The following is a 21,720-nucleotide window of genomic DNA, read 5'->3' on the forward strand; positions in this document are numbered from 1 at the left end:
AAGGTTCAAGGTCAAACACAATCACTGCCGTGCGGGCTCGTCAGGCTGCTGCAGAAACAGAATTTACGGTTTAGGAGATTGTGTGTCTGCTTGCACGCCGGGGGTGGGGTTGGGGGGTGGTGGTGTGTGTGTGATTGTGTGTGTGTGTGTGTGTGTGTGTGTGTGTGTGTGAGAGAGAGAGAGAGATATTGATTCGGTGGGGGAGGGGCAGAGAGAAAGAGAGATTCGGTGGGGGAGGGGTCGAGCGCGGCAGGAAAGGGAACTGGTGTCGCAGCTAAGGAGGAGGTGGAGGAGGAGGGAAGGATTCAAGGCAGATCGGAACCGGCGCCGCAACACAAGTTGGACTCAGGGTTTCGCGGATCCCCAGTACCCTGCGAGCTGTCTCGGTGGCAGCCACACCTCCCTATCCCTAGCCCGGAGGAGGGGCAGAGCGCAGCGCCTTGGCGGTCGTCACGGGCTTGCCCGGTCTGCTGGTCCAATTGCTAAGGCGTCCATCTTAACGCCGCTGACCGCTGCGCCCCGGAAAAGGTTGTAGAGCGGAGCATTCACTTCCGGCCTGTGGCCTGCGGCGGCGGCGGCGGCGGCGGCGGGTCGGTGTAGAAAATGGCGTTGGCGTGGCGGCTTGGGCCTGTCCCCGCGGCGCTGCTGAGGGCTTGAGGCTCGCGGCCTCACTCGCCGCTCCCCACTCGCTCGTGCACTTTACACACATGAGGTGAGCGACACTGGGGCCTCCCTCCGGCGGGAGGAGCCTCGGGCGCTGCTGCAGGGCCAGCAATCGCGGGTGGCGGCGGGCTGGGCGTCTCCGAGAACTCGGGCCTGGGCTGGGGTGCGGGCTGCTGCGCTGCTAACGCGGGCCAAAGGGCCGCTGGGGCCGAGCCAGGGGTCGCCGGCCCCTTTTGACCGCAGACAGGCGGCAGCCCTGCAGCTTCGGGGTCCCACGGCCCCTCCCCCCCCCCACCGGCAGCGGTGCTTGTCTCTGCGGCAGCAGCTCGGTTTCACGCGCGTCCCTCTTTTTCAGAGAATTGGAAGCTAAAGCTACCAAAGACGTAGAGAGGAATCTTAGCAGGTAAGATGGCCTTCTTCGTTTGCCTTCTCTCGTTCCTTTAATCGTGTGCTCCCACTTTGGCTAGCCCTCTCTGGGTTCACAAGTTCCCCGGTGTCATTTTCTTCCGCGGTAGATGAGGCCGCAGGGAATCTTGGAAGGAGAGATTGCGGGGAGATGCGTAATTACGCGTGTGTGGCTTTCTTTGGGGGGTGGGGAATCAGCTGAAAGAAATTCTTGTAAACTTAGTTAAAGCATTCTCACCCTTTTAGAATTTAATTAGGGGGCTTGTGCGTTAATTACTATTATAAGTGGTGCAGGCATTGTGTGACTCAAGATTGAGGCGGCCCTTATGGCGGGCTGTCAAACTGTTTTGGCTTACCCGTTATTACTTTGTAACTCAAATTGTTGCCTTTATAAAAAGATACTATGTGCTCGCATTTTTTCCAACATTGAAGTGAAGAGAGTTCTGTTGCACTGGGAACAGTTTTGCCCTTGAACTTGACGAAGCAGAAACTGCGTTTTGTTTTCTTTTGGAACTACATTCATGTCTACGTTTCTTTTATAGGCTGGTAGAATAATTAAAACTACGTCCCCCCTAAGTGTTTATTATTCTTACTGGGCCAGAGTGGTTTTGCACTGTTAACTTAAATTATCACCACAAAGGAAGTTTTTTGTTTTTTAAACGATACTTTATGGACGTGTTTAGGTTTATTGAGCTGTAATTGCTTGAGTATCAAGGCATTGCACTAAACGCTTTTTCACATTGCCTGCGTTACATTTTTCCTGTCTTATTTGCTGCTTTCTTTTGCATCAGTTTGGAACATTCAGAGAAACTTCTAGATTAACCTAATCAGTGAGCAGCTTTCTCTCACTTGAACAGAATAAAATAAGATTTCTTCTATCTCAGGTGTTAATGTAGTTTGTGCTTGATGATTTTAAGCCTTTGGTTTGCGGAAAGTTGTGTACACACAATCCAAATTGCGCCCCCACTTTTTTTTTTTTTGCCAGCTAGAATCATTTGAAATTGATGGTCTTTGAGTTTTTAAGATATGAATTTGTTAAGGTTATTGTGGTCCTAATAAGAGATTTTCTGTTGCTCAAAACAATTACGGGACCATTTAAAGGAAAGTAAGCCTAACATCACTGACTTAACAGTTAGTTGACCATTTCAATAAGTTTTGTTGTCAGAGGGTATTAAGAAAAATTAAGATACAAAGCAGATGGAGCGTTTAAGGTGTAATTTTAGCAGAAAAAGGGAGCTTGAAGTTTGGGCCTATTTCTCCCTCTGTTTTTGCTTTTTCAAATAACTATATCAGTATAATTCCTGCAGAGGTTTTCTGGAATTTAATTTAAAAAATGGTCTCTACCACAGCTATAATTTTCATATGTGTTTGCACTCAGGTAGAACTTGGAGTCTCTGTATCCATTACGTATCAAAGTTTGAATCTCAAGTGTGCCTATTACAATATGACCTTGACTCTTGGCAATTCACTTAGCCTCTCTGTGCCTAATCTATAAAACGATGGGCATGGGCCAGATAATTACTAAGGTTTTTAGGTCCCTTGGATTATATAAAAAGGAGTCAAGTGTTGTTCCTGGACATGGAAAGCCTGTACAATCTAGTAGGAAGACTCTTATAAGTACATAAATAACTAACATAGGGTAAATGGTAGGGGTCCAAAGAAGATACCATCTCATTTATATACTTGAGGATCTTAAGTTGGTCAGAAGGGACAAAAAGGAAAACCAAGCATCAAGGAGGTTACAGGAGAGTGTGTCCTAAGGACGAAACAGAAGGACATTTCCCAAAGATTGAAAGTGTTCCATGGAGGGGGAGATGTGATTAGGTGGGCAAATGCTTCCTTTCAACTTCATCTCTAGCTTTATGCTTTCTTTTTCCCAAATAAGGAGCACGTATCTGTCTACCCATTTGTGCCCTCCCCAGAAAGTTCAGGCATTATTCATTTAGTAAACACTTCCTGAGCATCTTCTATGTTCCAAATGCAAGACTTAGGACCTAGAGAGGAGAGGAATAAAAATTGCTAAATTTATTGAATGCTTATATCTACCTGGTATACTTTTCCAAAGACTTTAAATGGATTCATCTGATTTTTGGAACACTCTGTGAGGTAGGTGCTCTTATTATCATCATGTTTTACAGATGAAAACTTAGAGGCATAAAAAGGTTAAGTAACTTTCAGAAGGCCATACCACTAGTAATTTGGGGAGCTGTCAGGCCTCAGACTATGTTGTCTTTGATTAGAGACATGCTTCTTCACCTTGAGAAATTTGAACCTCAGCACTGTTGACATTGGACCAAATTATTTTTTGTTGTAAAGTCTGCCCTATGCACATCTGCCAGTAACACTTCCCACCCAATTGTAACAATCAGAAATGTTTCAGTTACTACCAAATGCCTCCTGGGGGGTCATCCCCAAATCACCCACAATTGAAACCTGCTATTCTATCTAGGCCTTTGTATTTCCTGAAGATAACCACGTTAATGTTAAATTGTTAAATATTAAGTTAAATTTAATTAACCTAACCATCTTTTAATACTGTGGTAGTGCAAATCCTGTTGTGTGGCCCCCTGGTTTGGCGGCTGTAGTCGCTGAATGTCAAAGTTGTATTGCCATTCTCCTTTTCCTCTGCTAAGTTACAAGTCTTCAAGACAGTGTGCCAGGTAGCTAGTGCCACATCAACAAAATTGGCACAAGAGATAAATTTAGTTTACCACCCTTGGTAAACTGTCTTTACTGTCTCTCCATTAAAATTGCCCTCTTTATGTCAGTATCATGGACATTCAGAAGAGGAAACTGAGTTTTAAAGAGTGGAATCGATTTTGAAAGGCAGAGAAAAGGGCAGTGTAAGGGTAGCAGGAGTAAAATCATACAACCCAGAGAGTACATGGAATTTTGAAATAGCAGTGAGTAGTTCAGCTGGATTGGCATATAAGGGTGGGGGCCAATGGAGAGGTTCTTGAAAACTTTAGATAGTGGGGAGCTATTATATGCTTTTCAGCAAAGTAGTGAAATGATAGAATAATGATAACTAATGATCTAGGCAAGAGGCTGAAGACCTGAATTGAAGTGGTGATAGAAAAGGTGGGAGTGTCACATACCCATGAAGTGGGATTTGGAATGAGTTATGAGAGGAGTCTTAAGTACACATGGCTGTCCATTTTGAGTGAATGGGAAATTGACCCAGTCTCTGAACAGAATAGAGGTCAGAACACAAATAGGAGTTTGGGGAGAAAAGATAATAAGTTACATTTTCTGGTTGTGAAAAAATCAAAGCCATGGAATTAACTAAGTATTTAGAGCTGGACCATAACATTAGGTAGAGATCAGTCAGCATTCTGATCCCTTCATTTTACAAATGAGAAAGAGCCAGTAACTTTGGGTTGCATTCTCTTAACAAGTGACAGGCTTTTGATTCTCACTATAGGGTTCTTCTTGCTATGCAGTGTTTTATTTTACTTTGCACAATAGAAAATAAGATAGCTTTGGTTTCTCCTTTCTTTTTAAAAATATATGAACAGTGTTTCTCTATATTTTGTGCCCATCATAGTAATGAATTTACCATGATGGAGGGTATATTGTTTAAGTAGAAGCTAGGTGCTTCACGTTAAACTGTTTTTTTCCTAAACCAACCATTAAATACCATCATATAAGAAAACTTGTTAGTGATGTTGTAGTACCATATAATAGAGCATCTAAACTAGGACGTTTTTATATGTGACACTTTTGCCTGGGACAAATGCTAAATAAGAAATGGTGAGGAACAACAGACATAAACCAGGGCAGTACATCTCTCTTAGGTAGAGTGGACCCTGCTCCTGAAATTTGTCAGCCTGTATCTGGAAAAAAAAATCATCTGATGTGGTTGAACTTTTCCATTGCTTTCTTGTGATACGTTTTGTAGGCCAGCAAATTCATATTGGTAGGTTTCTTTCTAGCTTACTTTGGCAGGTATGCAGTAAGTCAGTGGATAGAGTAAATGAATCACAAACTCTGAATTTAACTTTAAAATGTGTAACAGCCTTCTGGAAAATTTAAATATAAACGTCATGAAAAAAATGTGAGTGCCATTCTGTAACCTTTGGCATCTGACATCAGTCTGAAAGTGTGATGTGTTTTATGACAACCTCAAAAGTCTGGCCTGTGATTGCAAAGACTATAAAGTAGCTGTGTGCTCTATGCATTCTGCTCAGACGGACTTAAGACATGTCTCTCATGCAAAATTAAAAGAAAAATGTCCTCCCATTTACAATTTTCAAAAAAAGCCATTCTAACCTTAAGCAAAGAAACAAGAATGTTGAAGTGAATACCTGTATCTCTATCTGGATTTACTAATTATTATTACTACTTGCCACATTAGTTTTGTTGTGCCATGTCACTCCTAAACAACATGTACCTCCCAGGAACGAGGGCATTCAACATAACAACAAATAATTACCATGCACAGGAAAGTCAGTTAATTTTGTTACTGACTATTGGGTCCTCATTCAGATTTCCCCAGTTGTTGCCACAGTATCTTTTTAAATGCATTTGCTTTCCCTCAATTCTTTAATCTAGGGCTGCATTTAGTTGCCTTGTCTGTTAGTTCCTTACATCAGGAGCAGTTCGTTGTCCTTTTCTCCACCTTTTATGATGCTGACATTTTGTAATAGTTCAGACTAGTCGTGTTTGCAGGTTTCAATTGAGATTTGTCCATTTCTGTGTGTTTAGATTCAGGTAGACCTTTTTGGCAGGAATGTCACATTGGTGATGTGCCTGTTCTCAGTGCCTCACCCCTCACCTCCATCCTGCCCCACACCATTTTAAAGCAGATTAACAAAGTTTACCCAGTATGTTTACCTTTACACTTACTCACTGTTTCTATTATTTTACAGTGTCAATTAGTTTAAATTGAGCTATAATTTAAATTGTCAAGGTTACAGTAATTACAGGTCTTCAGGTTTAAGTTGATAAGTTGTAACGATTGCAACCTTGTTGAAGGGTTGTTGGGAAGTGGGCTATTAAACAGAAGAGTTACTTGTTTTCAGCTTTCACTAGTGATAAATTTATAACCCTGGTAAGAGAACAAGACCCATAGGGCCTGGGCTTGTTATATGCATTCCTGAAAAGGATGCCCTATTGAAGTTAGTGGCATTGTGCCACCAGAGCAGGGTTTCTCGTCCTGAATTCCACAGAGACCAGATGGCAAAGGGTCATGGGCTCCCCAGAGATTAAGAAACATTGTGTAATAGGAAGGATGTCAGAGGAACTGAATAGTGTCAGTAAAAGGGAGATTTAAGTGATTTCCATATGCAATGCTATGTGAGTCAGTTATAAAGCAGAATTCTAGCATTTCTACTTCTGTAAGTAGGGAACAGCATTTTGAATTTGCAGCAGTAGTATGTTATATGGCAATGACTCAGCTGACTTCTCTGTTCCAATGGAATGTTCAAAACAGATTGAAACCTGGTTACGGAATTTGTACTTTGAACCTTACAAGATATCTTCTGCAAACAGTGATTGATTGGATTTTGTATAATAACAAACAAGATTAAACCAAGTCACTTGTTTGCTGTTTTTACTACTAGTTTAAAGTCAGCTAGCATATATTGAGCAGCTTGCTGCAGTGATGATACTGAATACTTTTAAAATGTTGACATCTGTGTTTTATTAACTTTGGTCCCTTCTCTTTTTTGAAATATTCACCTAAAAACACAAGGAAATAGTTCTGTGTGGTGCTTAAATATGCACCACAAAGGTGCATATTACTCTTACTCTTGGCCATACAAAGGATGTTAAGAGAAATAGGTTTTACATAATATTCTACTTGTGAACTCCTAGGTAATGTGAGGCATATAGTTGAGACTCTTAACCATGTAAAGATAGGAAGGGACATAAAGTATGCATTCTCTACCCTGCTGCAAGTTAGTTATCTTCAAGCAACAGTTCTTAGCCTGTCACTTTCTTAGAAAGCTGTACTTGCTCCCTAGTGACTGTGGCATTTAAGCCCAAACTCTACTTTTTACTCAACTTATCTCTTTAGCTTTATCCTTTCTACCTCTTGTCTTATCCTCAACTGCTCTTCCTCTGAATGTTCCCTTCAGTTTCTCCTTCAATTTTTTTAATAGCAGCTTTATTGAGGTAAAATTAATCCCTTTGAAAATACAATTCAGTGGCTTTTAGTATGGAGTCTGTCCGGAAAAAGTCCAGCCATTGTTAATATAACCAGAACAGTTTGTGCAACATCATGTAACCTGGCAGCCAAGGACAGTGGAGTGGTACACACATGCATGAACAGCAGTGACTTCACTGTACTAGTTAGTGGGGGTGGCAGACGTCCCTGAGTGAGTGTGTGTACTGTGTGTCCATCACATTCAAAATGACTGAGCCAGGAGAGCAGTGAATCTGCATATCAAATTTTGCATTAAGCTTGAACATTCTTCTATAGAAGCTAGTTGGATGATTCAGAAGGCCTTTGGGGACAATCCAGTAAGTGCAGCACAAATAAAAGTGTGGCACAAACGCTGCAAAGATGGTTGAGAATCTATTGAAAGTGATCCACATACTGGAAGGCCTACAATAAGTGGAATACTTGAGGATGTCAACTGTATATGGGCTGCAACCAACAAAGATGGACTAGAAGCTGATCGTCAATTTTAGGGATTCCAAAAATGACAGTGTCTGAGATTTTGATGCAGGGTCTGTGCATGAAATGTGTTCTGGCAAAATTCATCCTGTGGCTTCTCCTACCAGAACAGAAGGAACATCACACTGCAGTTGCTAATGATTTGATGTGAACTACTACCAATGAACCAGATTTCCTCAAGAAGGTCATAGCTTTGAAGAGAACTAAGGGATCATTGTCTTATGTAGAGTATTTCTTTTTTTTTTTTTTTTAGATTTTATTTATTTATCTTTAGAGGGGAAAGGAAGAAGAGAGGGAGAGAACTGGCCTGCAACCCAGGCATGTGCCCTGACTGGGAATCGAACCGTGGTTTCTTGGTTCCCAGGCCCGCGCTCAATCCACTGAGCTACACCAGCCAGGGGTTAGAGTATTTCTTTTATCTTCAATAAACACCTCTCTTTTTTGTAATGCATGGCTGGATACTTTCTGGACAGACCTTGTATATTGGGAGAGTTGTGTGATTATCACAACTCTCTAATTTTAGAACATTCTAATCATCCCCTCTCCAGCCCTGAAACAAACAAACAAAAAAACCCTGTACCCATTAGCATTCACTCCCCATTTCACCCCGTACTCCCAAACCCTGGCAGCCACAAACCTATACTCTGTCTCTATGGATTTGCCTATTCTGGGTATTTCATGTAAGTGGACTCATACAATATGTGGACTTTTGTGTCTTGCTGTTTCTCTTGGCATGTTTTTAAGGTTCATTCATGTGTAGTGTGTGTCTAGTACTTCATTCTTTTTATGGGCGAAAGAAAGTTCATTGTATAGCTATCCATTTGTTATCTGATCACAGGCATTAGGGTTGTTTTTATTTTTAGCCTGTTATAAATAATGCCATAAATATTAATGTAAAGGTGTTTGTGTTGACATGTTTTCTCTTCTCTTGGGCATATACCTAGGAGTGGAATTGCTGGAGGCATGTGGTAATTCTGTGTTTAACTTTTTAAGGAACTCCTGGACTGTTTCCAAAGCAACTGTACCTTTTCACATTCCCGCCAGCTGTGTATGACTATTTCACTCTCTCCATATTCTCACCACATTTGTTATTATTCTTGTTGATTGTAGCCATCTTAGTGAACATGAAGTGGAATCTCATTATGGTTTTGATTTGCATTTATTTATTGACTAATGATGAGCACCTTTTTGTGTGCTTATTAGCCACTGTGTAACTTCTTTGGAGAAATGGCCATTCAAATATGCCCATTTTTAAATTTGATTAGGTTTTTATTGTTGAGTTTTAAAAATCATTCACATATTCTAGATATAAGCCCTTTATTAGATAGGTGTTTATAAATATTTTCTTCCATTATGTGGGTTGTCTTTCCACTTTTTCTTGATGTCATCCCTTGAAGCACAGAAGTTTTAAATTTTGGTATGTCCAGTTTACCATCTTAACCATTTTTTAGTGTACATTTCAGAGATATCAGATACAGTCACAGTGTTGTGCAACTGTCATCACTAGCCATCTCAACTCTTTTCATTTCAAAACTGAAACTAAATACCTATTAAACATTAACTCCCTATTCTCCCCTCCCTTCAACCTCTGACAGCCACATTCTGCTTTGTGTCTCTAAATTTCTTCTACATACTGCATATAAATGGAATCACAGTGTTTGTACTTTTGCGAGTAGCTTATTTCACTTACGTAGCATAATATCCTCAAGGACCATCCATGTTGTAACACATTTGACAGTCAACCCTGTGTCCTGTATTGTTTCCAATAATGGGTGTTACTTAGGACTTTATATAACATTATGTCATTTGTGAAGAGATAATTTTCTAGCTTTCTTTCTAATCTTAGTGCCTTTTACTTATTTTTCTTGTCAAATTTATGACTGGAACTTACATGCAGTACAGTGTTGAATAGAAGTGGCAGAAGCAGACATCCTTGTGTTGTTTTAATCTTAGGGGAAAAGCACTCAGTCTTAAATATAAGTATGATGTGAGCCCTTTATCAACTTAAGGAGTTTTCCTTCCATTCATTCATGCTGTGAGTGTTTTGTTGTGAAAGGGTGTTGGATTTTGTTTATTAAGATCATTACGTAGTTTTTGTCTTTCATTCTATTAACATGTATTGTGTGGGTTGATTTTCATATTAAACCAACTTACATTCTTGGGATAAACCCCACTTGGACATGGTATATTGTCTTATATATGTTGCTAGATTACATTTGTTAGTCTTTGTTGAGGATTTTTGTGTCTGTATGCACAAGGGTTATTGATATGTAACCCTTTGGTCTTTGTTTTCTTTTGTGATCTTTGTATTCTTTTGGTTTGGTTTGGTTTGGAATTGAATATGGGGTTTTGAACTCTTGGTTTGGTATCAGCCTCATTCTGATGATAATAGTTGCTTTTATATATTGAGTTCCATTTTTTAAAATAGATTTTATGTATTTATTTTTAGAGAGAGGGGAAGGGAGGGAGAAAGAGAGGGAGAGAAACATCAATGTGTGGTTCCTTCTTGCATGCCCCCTAACAGGGACCTCACCCGCAGCCGAGGCGTGTGCCCTGACTGGGAATGGAACCGGTGACCCTTTGGTTTGCAGGCTGGCACTCAGTCCACTGACCCACACTAGCCGAGGCCTCATTTTTTTTTAATTTGTTCAGCTTTTAAGCTGTGATGAACAAAATCAATTCCATTTCTTTTCCCCACCAGTTAGTGCACTGCCTTTGTGTGACATGGTGGTTGTTTTTGTCTCTTTTTTTTGAGAAATAGTCAATGTCTTAGTGTAAGCTTAAGGTGTACAACATGGTAATGTGATACGTTTACATGGTTCAGTATGATTACCACTTATCATTAGCCAACACCTCTATCATGTTGCATAGTTATACATAACTATGTTGCATAGTTAACATTTCTTTTCTGTGGTGAGAACATTTAAGACCTAGTCTCTTTGCAACTTTGAAATATATAATACTTCATTGTCTGTCATCACTATTCCACAGGTTAGATTTCTAGAACTTACTCCTCTTCTACTTGCAAGTTTGTACCCTTTACCAATTCCCTCACTTCCTGGTAACCACCTGTTTCTGCAAGTTCAGCTTTAGTAGATTTCACATATAAGTGATATACAATATTTGTCTTTCTCTGTCTGACTTACTTCATTTAGCATAATGCCCTTTAGGTCCATCCAAGTTACTGCAAATAGAGGAATTTCCTTCTTTCTCATGGTTGAATAATATTCTGTTGTGTATATGTGTGTGTGTGTATCTCACTTCCACTTAATCCTTTGAAAGACAGATTATTTCCCTGTCTTGGCCATCATGCATAATGTTGCAATAAACATGAGAGTACAGATATCTTTCTGATATCCTGTTTTCATTTCTTTTAGATATATGCACAGTAGTGGGTTTGATGGGTCATTGATAGTTGTCTTTTTAATTTTGTGCGGACTTTCCATATTGTTTTCCATAGTAGGTGTACCAATTTACATTCCTACCAACAGTGCACAAGGGTTTCTTTTTTCTCCATGTCCTTGTGAATACTTCTGACCTCATCTTTTTGTAAGAGATGGCAGTTCCATTTTCTATTGTATGATCACCTGTCGTTTTTGGTTGTGACCTTAGTCTAGTGCAGTGTTTTGTATTTGGTGTCTTCTACCTAACATTTAGTGTACAGTTATTATGTGTACCTGTTAAGCCCTTGCTCTGCATTGCCAAATTTAATCTTTACAACAGCCCTTTGAGGGAGGTACAGTTTGAGACCTCCCAAAACTAAGGGGATGACAGCTTCAGAGAAAATAAACAATTCACTAACACGGCAGGCAGAAGAGTTGAGAGTTAAGCTTACTGCTCTTTGTCATTGGAGCCAGAGCTCTGAACTGCATGCTGTGCTAAAGAGAAATGCTTGTTTAAATAGTAGATTGGATTTGAACTGGTCCTCAAAGAAGTAGAATGTGTGTGAAAGTAAGAGTGAAGACTTCATGGTCAGTGGTGGTGATGGGGCTAGAGGTTTAGTAAAAGCAAAAAACAGAAATTGGCATTTATTGGAGCGAACAATACAAAAGAAGTGGTTTTTTGACTTCAGTGCTGCAATTAGTCTTATTTGGAAGGGTGAGATTAACATCTGAAAAAATTATAAAATGAGCATCGTTTAATTAGAGGTCAAAGTTGAGGTTTGTATGACTTGGAAAGGAACTAGTAATTAAGTTAAACCTCAAAAGAGGAATAGAATTTAGAAGAGTGGTTTAGCAAACCAGATTTTGGGTCAGCTTACCACACTGCCTTGTACCATACTAGTAACTTAGACTTTCTGATCTTTAGTTTCTTTGTGTCAGATGAGGAATAACATCAGTCTGTGTTTCAGGGTTGTGCGTCCAAAATTGATAGTATCTCATTTTGTAACTATAGAATGCATCTGTCATTATGATGGGGATAATTTCTAATCTCACCAGCTGTCATCTACCTGAGCTTTTTATTTTAAAATAATTTTAGACTTAGAGAAATTTTATAAGAATAGAGCAAAGAGTTCCTGACTGTCTTTCACCTTTATTCCTCAACTATTAACACTTAACCACACATACTTTGTCATTCTCTCTTTTTACACACATTTTTTTCCTGAATCACTTGAGAGTAACTTGGAAATACAATGACTGTTTACCCTTCAAGGTTTAAGTATTTATTTTAAAAAATCAAAGATATTTTAAAATTACATTATCATTATCAAAATTGAGAAAGTGATACTGGTACAGTTTTAAAGTGAATCTGCAGATGTTACTCAAATTTTGCCAGTTCTCTCAATAATGCCTTTTAGAGCAAATCAAAAAAATGTTTTCTGTTTGGAGATTCAATGCAGGAACACAGGTTGCATCTACTTTTCATGTTTGTTTAGTTATCTGTATTTTGGAACAGTTTTCTAGTCTTTGGTTTTGAAGACTTTGATTTTTTTTTTTAAAGTACAGGCTAGTTATTTGATAGAAGGTCCCTTAAATCTGTATTTGTCTGATGTTTCCCCTTGATCAGATTCAGGTTGTACATTTTTGGGCAGGAATAGCACAGAAATGATGTTGTATTTTGCTTATTAGTACATTGTATCAGGAGGTTCATGATGTCTATTTATTCCATTACTGGTCATGGTAACTTCAACTATACTTAGTTAAGGTGGTATATGTGAGGTTTCATCTCTGTAAAGTTAGTATTTTTCCTTTTGTAATTACTGTATTTTGCCATGTATAATACACACTTTTTTGCCCAAATTTTTTAGAGAAAAATAAGGGTGCACGTTACATATGGGTATAATGATTACATACCGTGGGTATGATAATCCTGTGTATAATGTGCACAAAAACGTGGGTGCACATTGTACACGGGAGTACTTTATACCTGGCAAAATATGGTAGTAGTTTATTGTTGGGAGACTTTTGAGGCTATGTGGGTATCTGGTTTCTCATCAAGATTCTTGCATGAATCAATGGATTGCCAAATAGTGACTTTCTAATTCTCTTTTTCTTTCTCCATTAGTTGACATTCTACTGTAAAATTTTTTCCTTTGCCCTAATTATTTACCCATCATTCATTTATTAATATCAGTAAGGACTCATGATTCTTATTTTATTCAGTGGGTTGTAATCATTTACTAGCATTACAGCAAGTCCTAAAATAATGTCATTTTGTTATAATGTTGATGAGATGCCATAGGAACGTAACATAACTCATGTTTATATCAAGTAGCTTATGATGAAATTGGTTTTGTTATATGCTGTTTTGCTTAAAGTTGGAGAACCTCTCAATGACATTCAGACTTACTGTATGTATTTTATTGCTCAGATTGTGAGCAGTAAAGGGGGCTAGTGGAAATCCCCTTCAAATCCAACCTCCTTTTTGAAGAGGTGCAGATTATGGATCATTGGATCCTCACTCTTCCTATCCTATTTTCTCTTCATTTTTAAGAGAAAGCTACCTTGACTGTTCATTCCCACCAATGTGCCTCCAAAACTAACCTTTCCTCCTGGGCTTTATGATTCAAGATGAGATACTCTCTAGAAAGCCACAATATTGCTGCCATCCTGTCTCATCTTTTCTTCCCATATTCCTGTCACAAATAGTTATTTTTATTAGTCTCTGTATGTATGCTTCCAGAATTTCTTTATGCAAATATAAGCACATGGGGATATATTTTCTTACCTCTTCCCCACCTTTTAACATAAAAGATAGTATGCTAAACCTTAGCTTTTCCCCCAATTAACTATACACCTTCTAGATTCTGTCATAGCAGAACATGGAATGTTCTTTATCTGTTTTATAGTTGCATGTTATTCCATTTTATGGATGTACCAATTTTATTTAAGTACTTCAGTATTTGCAGATACAAACTACCTGTGACTGTAAACTAGCCTGTCTTGTGTTATACCATCTATTATAACCTTCTCTGATACCTCTATTCCTTAACCCCTTTTCTGTCTCCAAGTAAGTATATGAATCTTCCTCATTTTTTAAAACAATCCAAAAAACTTCATTTTTATCCTGTTCTCTTCATGCCACTGCCAAAAGTTTTTGAAAAACTGATCCAAACCTCTGACTTAACTATAACCTATTTTTGCTCTAATTGGGTTTCTGTCTCTATCTGGTGAAATTTAGAGTTTTGAAGTTTACTAATGACTTCATGTTGTATAATGCTAGACTGGCTTGGTGATTAATTTGGGGTAGGAAGACAAGAGGAGAAAAAGAGGGGGATTGGCAAGTGGGAGGAAGAAGGCTGGAAGGTGTGAAATGTATTTTATAACTAGCTTGTAACATACAACTGGCTTCTATATAAAGATGAGCTGGCTTATGGCAAAGTTGCTAACCGATAGGCTAGTCGGGCCTTCTGGAAAGTTCCCCCTATTTTCTTTTTCCTAAAGCAGGATAGAAACATCTAGCCTTTTTGTTCTATTATTATTATTTCTTACAGCGGAGCCTCCAACTTTGCTTTCAAAATTTGGAGTTGTCTTTTGCTGTTCTAATGTCAGCTGTTTAACTTTCTTATAATTATCTTGGATTTATCCTTTGCTCTTCATTTCTGCTGCCACCATCACAGTTTAGAATGTTACACATTGGTTTGCATCACTGCAACAGTCTTCTCACCTTTGCTAAGGTTTAGCAAATTGATTTCCTACTGTTATCCAACACTTTTCCTCTCCTTTGTCATGCCCGTCATACTGGTTTCTGGAAATTGTCATGTCGACAAGTCTCTGTGCTTTGCTGGTGTCCATGACCTGGTGCATGATCTGTGCTGTCATGCCTAAAAAGGCCCATCTCTTTGTAGAAATCCTGCCTCTTCCTCAAGACCCAGATCAACTTATTCTGGTTCTACAAAGCCTTCCATAGCTGTAACAGCTCATATGCATGTCTTATTCTCCTAAACTCGATTACAATCTCTACCAAATGATTGTTTTCTTCCTTATGTCAGGTGTGATCTTTTGTTGTTCCTATTTTTTTAAGTATATTTTATTGATTATGCTATCACAGTTGTCCCATTTTTTACTCCCCTTTATCCCCCTCTTCCCTGCACTTGCCTACCCACCAATATCCCTCCCCCTTAGTTCATGTCCATGGTCATACACATTAAGTTCTTTGGCTTCTTCATTTCCTATACTATTTTTAACTGCCCCCTGTCTGTTTTCTACCTACAATTTATGCTACTTGTTCCCTATACCTTTTCCCTCATTCTCCCACTCCTCCTTCCCACTGATTACCCTCCACGTGATCTCCATTTTTGTGATTCTGTGTTGTTTTTTTTTTAAGATTTTATTTATTTATCTTTAGAGGGGAAGGGAAGGAGAGGGGGAGAGAAATATCAATGTATGGTTGCCTCTTGTGTGTCCCCTGCCGGGAACTGGACTGCAACCCAGGCATGTACCCTGACTGGGTATTGAACCCTAATACTCTGGTTCACAGGCCTGAGCTCAATCCACTGAGCTACACCATCCAGGGTTGTGATTCTGTTCTTGGTCTAGTTGTTTTGCTTAGTTTGTTTTTTTGTTTTTTATGTTCAGTTATTTTTTTTTTATTTTATTTATTTATCTTTAGAGGGGAAGGGAAGGAGAGAGGGAGAGAAACATCAATGTATGGTTGCCTTTCGTGCGTCCCCTGCTGGGAACTGGCCTGCAGGGAACCTGCCTGCAACCCTGGCATGTGCCCTGACTGGGAATCGAACCGCGATTGTCTGGTTCGCAGTATGTTCAGTTATTGATAGTTGTGAGTTTGTTGTAATTTTATTGTTCATAGTTTTAATCTTTTCCTAGATAAGTCCCTTTAACATTTCATATAATAAGGGCTTGGTGATGATGAAGTCCTTGGACTTGACCTTATGTGGGAAGCACTTTATCTGCCCTTCCATTCTAAATGATAGCTTTGCTGGATAGAGTAATCTTGGAAATAGGTCCTTGCCTTTCATGACTTCAAATACTGCTTTTCAGTCCCTTCTTGCCTGTAAGGTTTCTTTTGAGAAATCATCTGAAAGTCTTATGTGGACTCCTTTGTAGATAACACTCTCCTTTCCTCTTGCTGCTTTTAAGATTCTCTCCTTATCTTTAATTTTGGGTAATGTAATTGTGATGTTCTTTGGTGTGTTCCTTCTTGGGTCCAACTTCTTTGGGGCTCTGAGTTTCCTTGATTTCCTAGAAGTCTTATTTCCTTCGCCACATTGGGGAGGTTCTCCTTCGTTATTTATTCAAATAAATTTCCAGTTTCTTGCTATTGTTGTTTTCCTTATGAGTACCCTTATGATTCAGATGTTGCAAACACTTAAAGTTGTCCCAGAAGTTCCTAAGCCTCTCCATTTTTAAAAACTCTTCTTTCTTCATTTTGTTCTGGTTGAATGTTTTTTTCTTCCTTCTGCTCCAAATCATTGATTTGAGTCCAAGTCTCCTTCTCTCCACTGTTGGTTCCCTGTATATTTTCCTTTATTTCACTTTGTATAGCCTTCACTTCTTCCTCTGTTTTGTGTTCATACTCAGTCATTTCTGTGAGCATCCTGATTACCAGGGTTTTGAACTGTGCATCTGATAGGTTGGCTTTCTCCTCATTGCTTAGTTCTTTTTCTGGAGTTTGATCTGCTCTTTCATTTGGGCCATATTTTTTTGTCTTGGTACATTTGTTATGCTGCAAGGGGCAGAGCCTTAGATATTCACCAGGGCAAGGCAACCTGTGTCACTGCATTGTGGCACTGTATGTGGAAAAGGGGCCAGAGAGGGAACAATGCCATTTGCTCTCAACGTACTTTCAGTACCTACCCACTACCCACAAGCAAATTAGGTCCTTTTGGTGCTGATTCCCAGGTGGGTAGGCTTGTGCATGTTCTAGAGCCCCGTAGGTCTCTCCAGCAAACTCTCCTGTGAGTCTGGGAGTTTCTCCTACTGCTGCAAACCCCCGCCCCATAAATTTTTACAGTAAGAGGTTTTGAGGCTTTATTTCCTGACACTGAAACCCTGGGTTGTGCGGTCTGTCTCACTCCCCAGTTTTTTCTCCTTGTTTATTTGCATGCAAATGTGGAACCACCGGGTTAGTCAGCTGCCACCTGCTGAGCATCCTCTCTGCCTTAGCTGCCCATCTCCACACCTCCTGCCAGTCTGGATGAATGTTTTATTATTTTTTAACCCCTTGCTTGTCAGACTTCCATACAGTTCAATTTTCTGGCAGTTTCTGTGGTTTTGATTTTTAAATTGGTGGTTTTCCTTCTTTGGTTGTGTGAGGAAACAAAATGTATCTACCTACACACCCATCTTGGCCGGAAGTCTGTTGTTTCTGTAGAATTGTTTTCTACTTTGATTTTCCCAGAGCACAGCAGACTGCTTGGTTTATAGGAATCCCTAAGCACATTCTTACTGGTTTATTGATTAAACATTGTGTAGGTTATTATTAAATAATTTGGATGCAGAGGGTCAACTAACTCATGCAGTACCTTGAGGGTCTGCTTTCCTCTGCTTCCATACTGTACTGTGGGAAATGTGTCCTTTTTAATGGGAGCTTCTCTTTGTTTTTCTGACAGATGATGTAGATTGGGACCTTGACCTTTTTGACTCGGTGTGTCCTAGAGATCTTTCTCTATAAAGCCATGTTTGTCTGGGGTCCTCAAGACCACCCTCAGATTTAATTATTTACTAGGAAGACTCATAGGACTTAGCATAGTGCAAACCAATATCAGCAGAGGGACAGGTACATGAGACAAAATCCAGAGGCAGCTAGGGACAAGCTTCTAAGAGTTCTCTCCCTATGGTGTCACACAAGACGTTCTTAATTTCTCTAGCATCACATTATGACAACATATGTAAAATGTCTATGAAAATGCCAATTATAGATTCATTGCCCAAGGTTTCTGTTTAGGGGGCTGGTCATGTGGGCACCCTCTGCCTAACATGTGCCAAAATTCCAGATCTCTCAGAACGAAAGCAAGTTTTCAGCATAAACCAGATTGCTTTTAGAGTTAATCCTTACCAATTAGGGAATGGTGGAGACCTCCTTGAAATCCAAGTTTCTTGACACCAGCCAAGGACCAACTTCAGAGTTCTCTCTAAGGATCAGTCTCAGACCTGTTGTGTTAACTATTCTGTACACCACAGGAATCTACAACCCCTCTCCTTTTCTTTAGCTACTAAGTAGTACTCCATGGTATGAATACATTATGCTTTGTTTCATTTCTTCCCTACCGATTGGCCTTTAGGCTATTGTTTTATAGTATTTATTTTTGTACAATTCATTTTCTAGCCTTAGATTGGAATTGATGGGTCATTATTACATAGTGACATTAAAAAATTTAGTGTTAATAGATGCTTTCAAATGGCTCATCAGAGGTCTGTACTTCCAACAGCAGTTTACAAGAGTACCCCTGGAAGTGATTGCTTTTAATGATATTCATATTGGGGATTTGGAAAAACTGGCTAGCAAACATCAGGAATAGCAGGACCAGGAAGGACAGTCTTGATCCTGAGTGTGTTCTGCCATTTGGACACTTGGCTTACCCATTCTCTTCCTGGTGCCAAGACTCCTGGTTATGACATCTATCTATTTCTTCTTTGTCTCTAATTTTTCCCTCCTTGTTGCCCTTAATTATTGGTCTAGAGGCTTGTGTTGTTTTTGTCTTTCATTATGTTTTTTTAAACGTACACAAAAATAGAACAGAACAGAATAAGGAACCTGCTTCTCATTACCCATCTTCAGCAATTGCTAACATTTTGTCAATCTTGCTTTATACTTTTCTTTTTCTTTTTTGCAGGGGAGGGTGTGGAAGGATGGATTTTTTTCACACTGAACTAATGAAAGCAGATCCTAGACATTATAGTGTTTAAAATTTTTTCCACTAATTTACAAAAATAATAAATACATACCATACATATTAAATATAGGTGTACTTTTAAAAGGACTTGATTTCCCTAAATACTTAGTCCAGTTGCAAGTGTGTTACTTGGATATTTTTAGCTCAGAAGGGTATTTCCTCATGTTTTGTATAAAATTATACAACTTAATTATATGAATAACATTGTTTACAGTTCTGTAACTTGCTTTTTTCATTTAACCTTATGTAAGGGCCATTCCTTCAAATTAATAAACAGATCAACTCCTTTTCAATACAGTATGCACTATATAATAGCCATTTCTATATTGATGGTCATTGTGTTTTTCTACTTTTCAGAACTTGTGAAACTTGGAGTGAAATTTCATGTACATATGGCCTAATGCATTAGCACTTTATTGTGCTAATTGTCCTCATTAAGGAAGAATGAGGTGGCTGGTTAGAATGTTTAGCTGTACTTCTTAAAGTTATTACCACAATACTTTCCAAGAAGTTGTACAAGTTTTTTACTGGCAATATAAGAGCGAACCCCTTAACTTTCATTCTTTCTAGTGTTACGGGAAATGAAGCGACCAGACACCGAGGGATTCTGGAGTACGAGGTTTATTCCTTTTTCGTGCACGGGCCCAGAGGAGTCAGTCTCCAAATTCTGAGCCCTGAACAAAAGATTCTTGGGGAATATATAGATTAGGGGTCTTCCTATCTACGTGGCAAAGCAGGATACAGAAGCAGAATGCGGTAATTGGTTCTATCTGCGGGAGTGCTAGCCCTAGTCCTAGTGACTATCCGGCTATCTGCTTTATCTGCTCTTCCTAGATGGCCTTATTGTTCTCCTATGGCGCCTGGGGTCTTGGGTGAGCAAAGGTCTCCCAGGGTTTCTCCTATCACTAGCACTGGATGTTATTACTCTTAAATATTTTTGCCAATTAAAATTAGTAAAAAAAAAAAAAAGGTATAGCATTATAGCCTGAATTTGCCTTCATCAGAAAGAAACCCAGTAATTTAACTAGAAAATCCCTTGATACACTTAATTATATCAGCAATCAAATGTCAAAAATCTTATAACCAGTGTGATTTATACAGCGAGATCTTCCTTCCTCTTATCTCCAGTGTGCCTCTTTCTTCCTGCTTCCCCTGCTCCCCCCCTCCCCCCAGTTACTATTCGTTTCTTTGGTGTTGCTTCAGGATCATTTTTATACACATACAGGCAACTCTTTCTTTTTACACAAGTGGTAGCATACTGTGTACTCTGTCATGCACCTTCCATTTTTCCTGATGAATTTTTTAAAAGGAACATTTTTGCACATTTCTGAGGGTTTTCTATTTCTCTCATTAAATTAAAAAAAAAACAACTATTTAGAGTTCTTCAAATGTGGGACCTGACAACTTAGATGTTCATTAGTTGTAGTCTAGTTGTTTCTCCCACATTACCCTCCCACAAACATTCACAAAATAAAAAATACTGGAATTGCTGTCCTAAAGGATACCAGTGCCTGCTTCCTCTTGTTAAAACCAGTGGCTGTTCAGTCTTTGTCTTTAATTCTTTCCATGTTCTTGCCCCTGATTACCACCTCATGCTTCTTGAAACTGTGATACTTTGTGTTTTTTGCAGTGCATTCTGTTATGTGTTCTTGTAAAGGTGGAAGGAAATAAGGATTGGGAGGTACAGTCTGGGTCAAAGGTTTATTGTAAAGTCTATCACTTAACGCAAAAGATTTGTTTTCTCTGTGGCTCCTTGAAAAGAGCAAGTACTTTGCTTGGGGGAGGGGAAAGGAAAGACCATGACTTTGAAAATGAGACTTGAATCCTCACTCCACCTTGCACTAGCTATATGCCTTTGAACAAGTCACCTTACCTTTTGAGCTTCAATTTCTTTAGCTATAAAAGATTTCCTAACTTTTTAAAAAAGTAATAATTAAATGAGAATGTACACATGAAGTACCCAGCATAGTCACTAACACTTAATCACTGAGAGGTTTGTTCTAATTCCTAGGTCCATAACTTGCATATTTAGGTATTCTGCTTCGGATCTTCAGGGGATGAATGATTGCTGACTAGAATGTTATCTGTGTGAAGCATGTGTCAAATATGATAACCACTTAGACCTATGAGGTCTGTCAGCCTTACTCCTTTTGATAGATGGAGAGATGATATCCTTTTGATATCATTTTTGGTAAATGATAAAGCCTAAATGATAGAGCCAGATGTTTTAAATGAATTTCCACTCGCATTTAAATCCTAAAGCTGAAGTATTTGGGCACAGGTGGCATATTTATATATTTTTTCCATTTGGCTTTCTGAAGGAAGAGATGTGGGAAGAGTGGTTAGTTGGCTTTGATGATAGTGTTGAAGAGCAAAACTTTTCCCCTTAGGCTTATGATATCACCCGATACTGTATTATTTCCTTGAGAGGAAGCGGTAGTACCTCTTTTAGTACTAAAGAGACCATTTTTGACTAACCTCATCAAAAAGCCTTCAAAATGAAGTTTGAGAAGGGAGAAAAAAATTCCAGCTAGATAGTAAGGGCACATTTGATGGAATAAAATTAGTGACACAGAACAAGATTAGAAACAAATGTGCCTATGACTCCCAGAACACGAAGAGCAGATGCTGAGTATTCCTGACCTTTCTACATAATAAATGCCCAGAGTATCTTGAGAAAAGTAGAATAATCGCAGTCTTTTGCATGCCACTGAGAATTGATGAGAGAGATTCA

At 39.1% G+C, this 21,720-nt stretch overlaps 1 protein-coding gene across 7 annotated transcripts in view; it reads left to right on the forward strand.

Moving 5' to 3' along the window:
- The first annotated feature begins 274 nt into the window (after window positions 1-274).
- Window positions 275-21,720, forward strand: part of TNRC6A (trinucleotide repeat containing adaptor 6A) — a 100,503-nt gene continuing 79,057 nt past the window's right edge. For 4 of the 7 annotated variants that reach the window (XM_037127421.2, XM_053671771.1, XM_053671774.1 and 1 more), the window contains exons 1-2: window positions 276-712; window positions 1,019-1,066. In XM_037127421.2, coding sequence (XP_036983316.2) covers window positions 708-712; window positions 1,019-1,066 — 53 coding nt within the window. In that variant the 5' untranslated portion in view covers window positions 276-707. Of the gene's footprint in view, window positions 713-1,018; window positions 1,067-21,720 lie in introns of all 7 variants that reach the window. The other 3 variants (XR_008392732.1, XM_053671772.1, XM_037127416.2) reach the window with 2 other exon arrangements.

This window comes from Artibeus jamaicensis, unplaced genomic scaffold, assembly GCF_021234435.1.
Source record: "Artibeus jamaicensis isolate MK-2021 breed Jamaican fruit bat unplaced genomic scaffold, CSHL_Jam_final contig_700, whole genome shotgun sequence".
Taxonomy (NCBI): domain Eukaryota; kingdom Metazoa; phylum Chordata; class Mammalia; order Chiroptera; family Phyllostomidae; genus Artibeus; species Artibeus jamaicensis.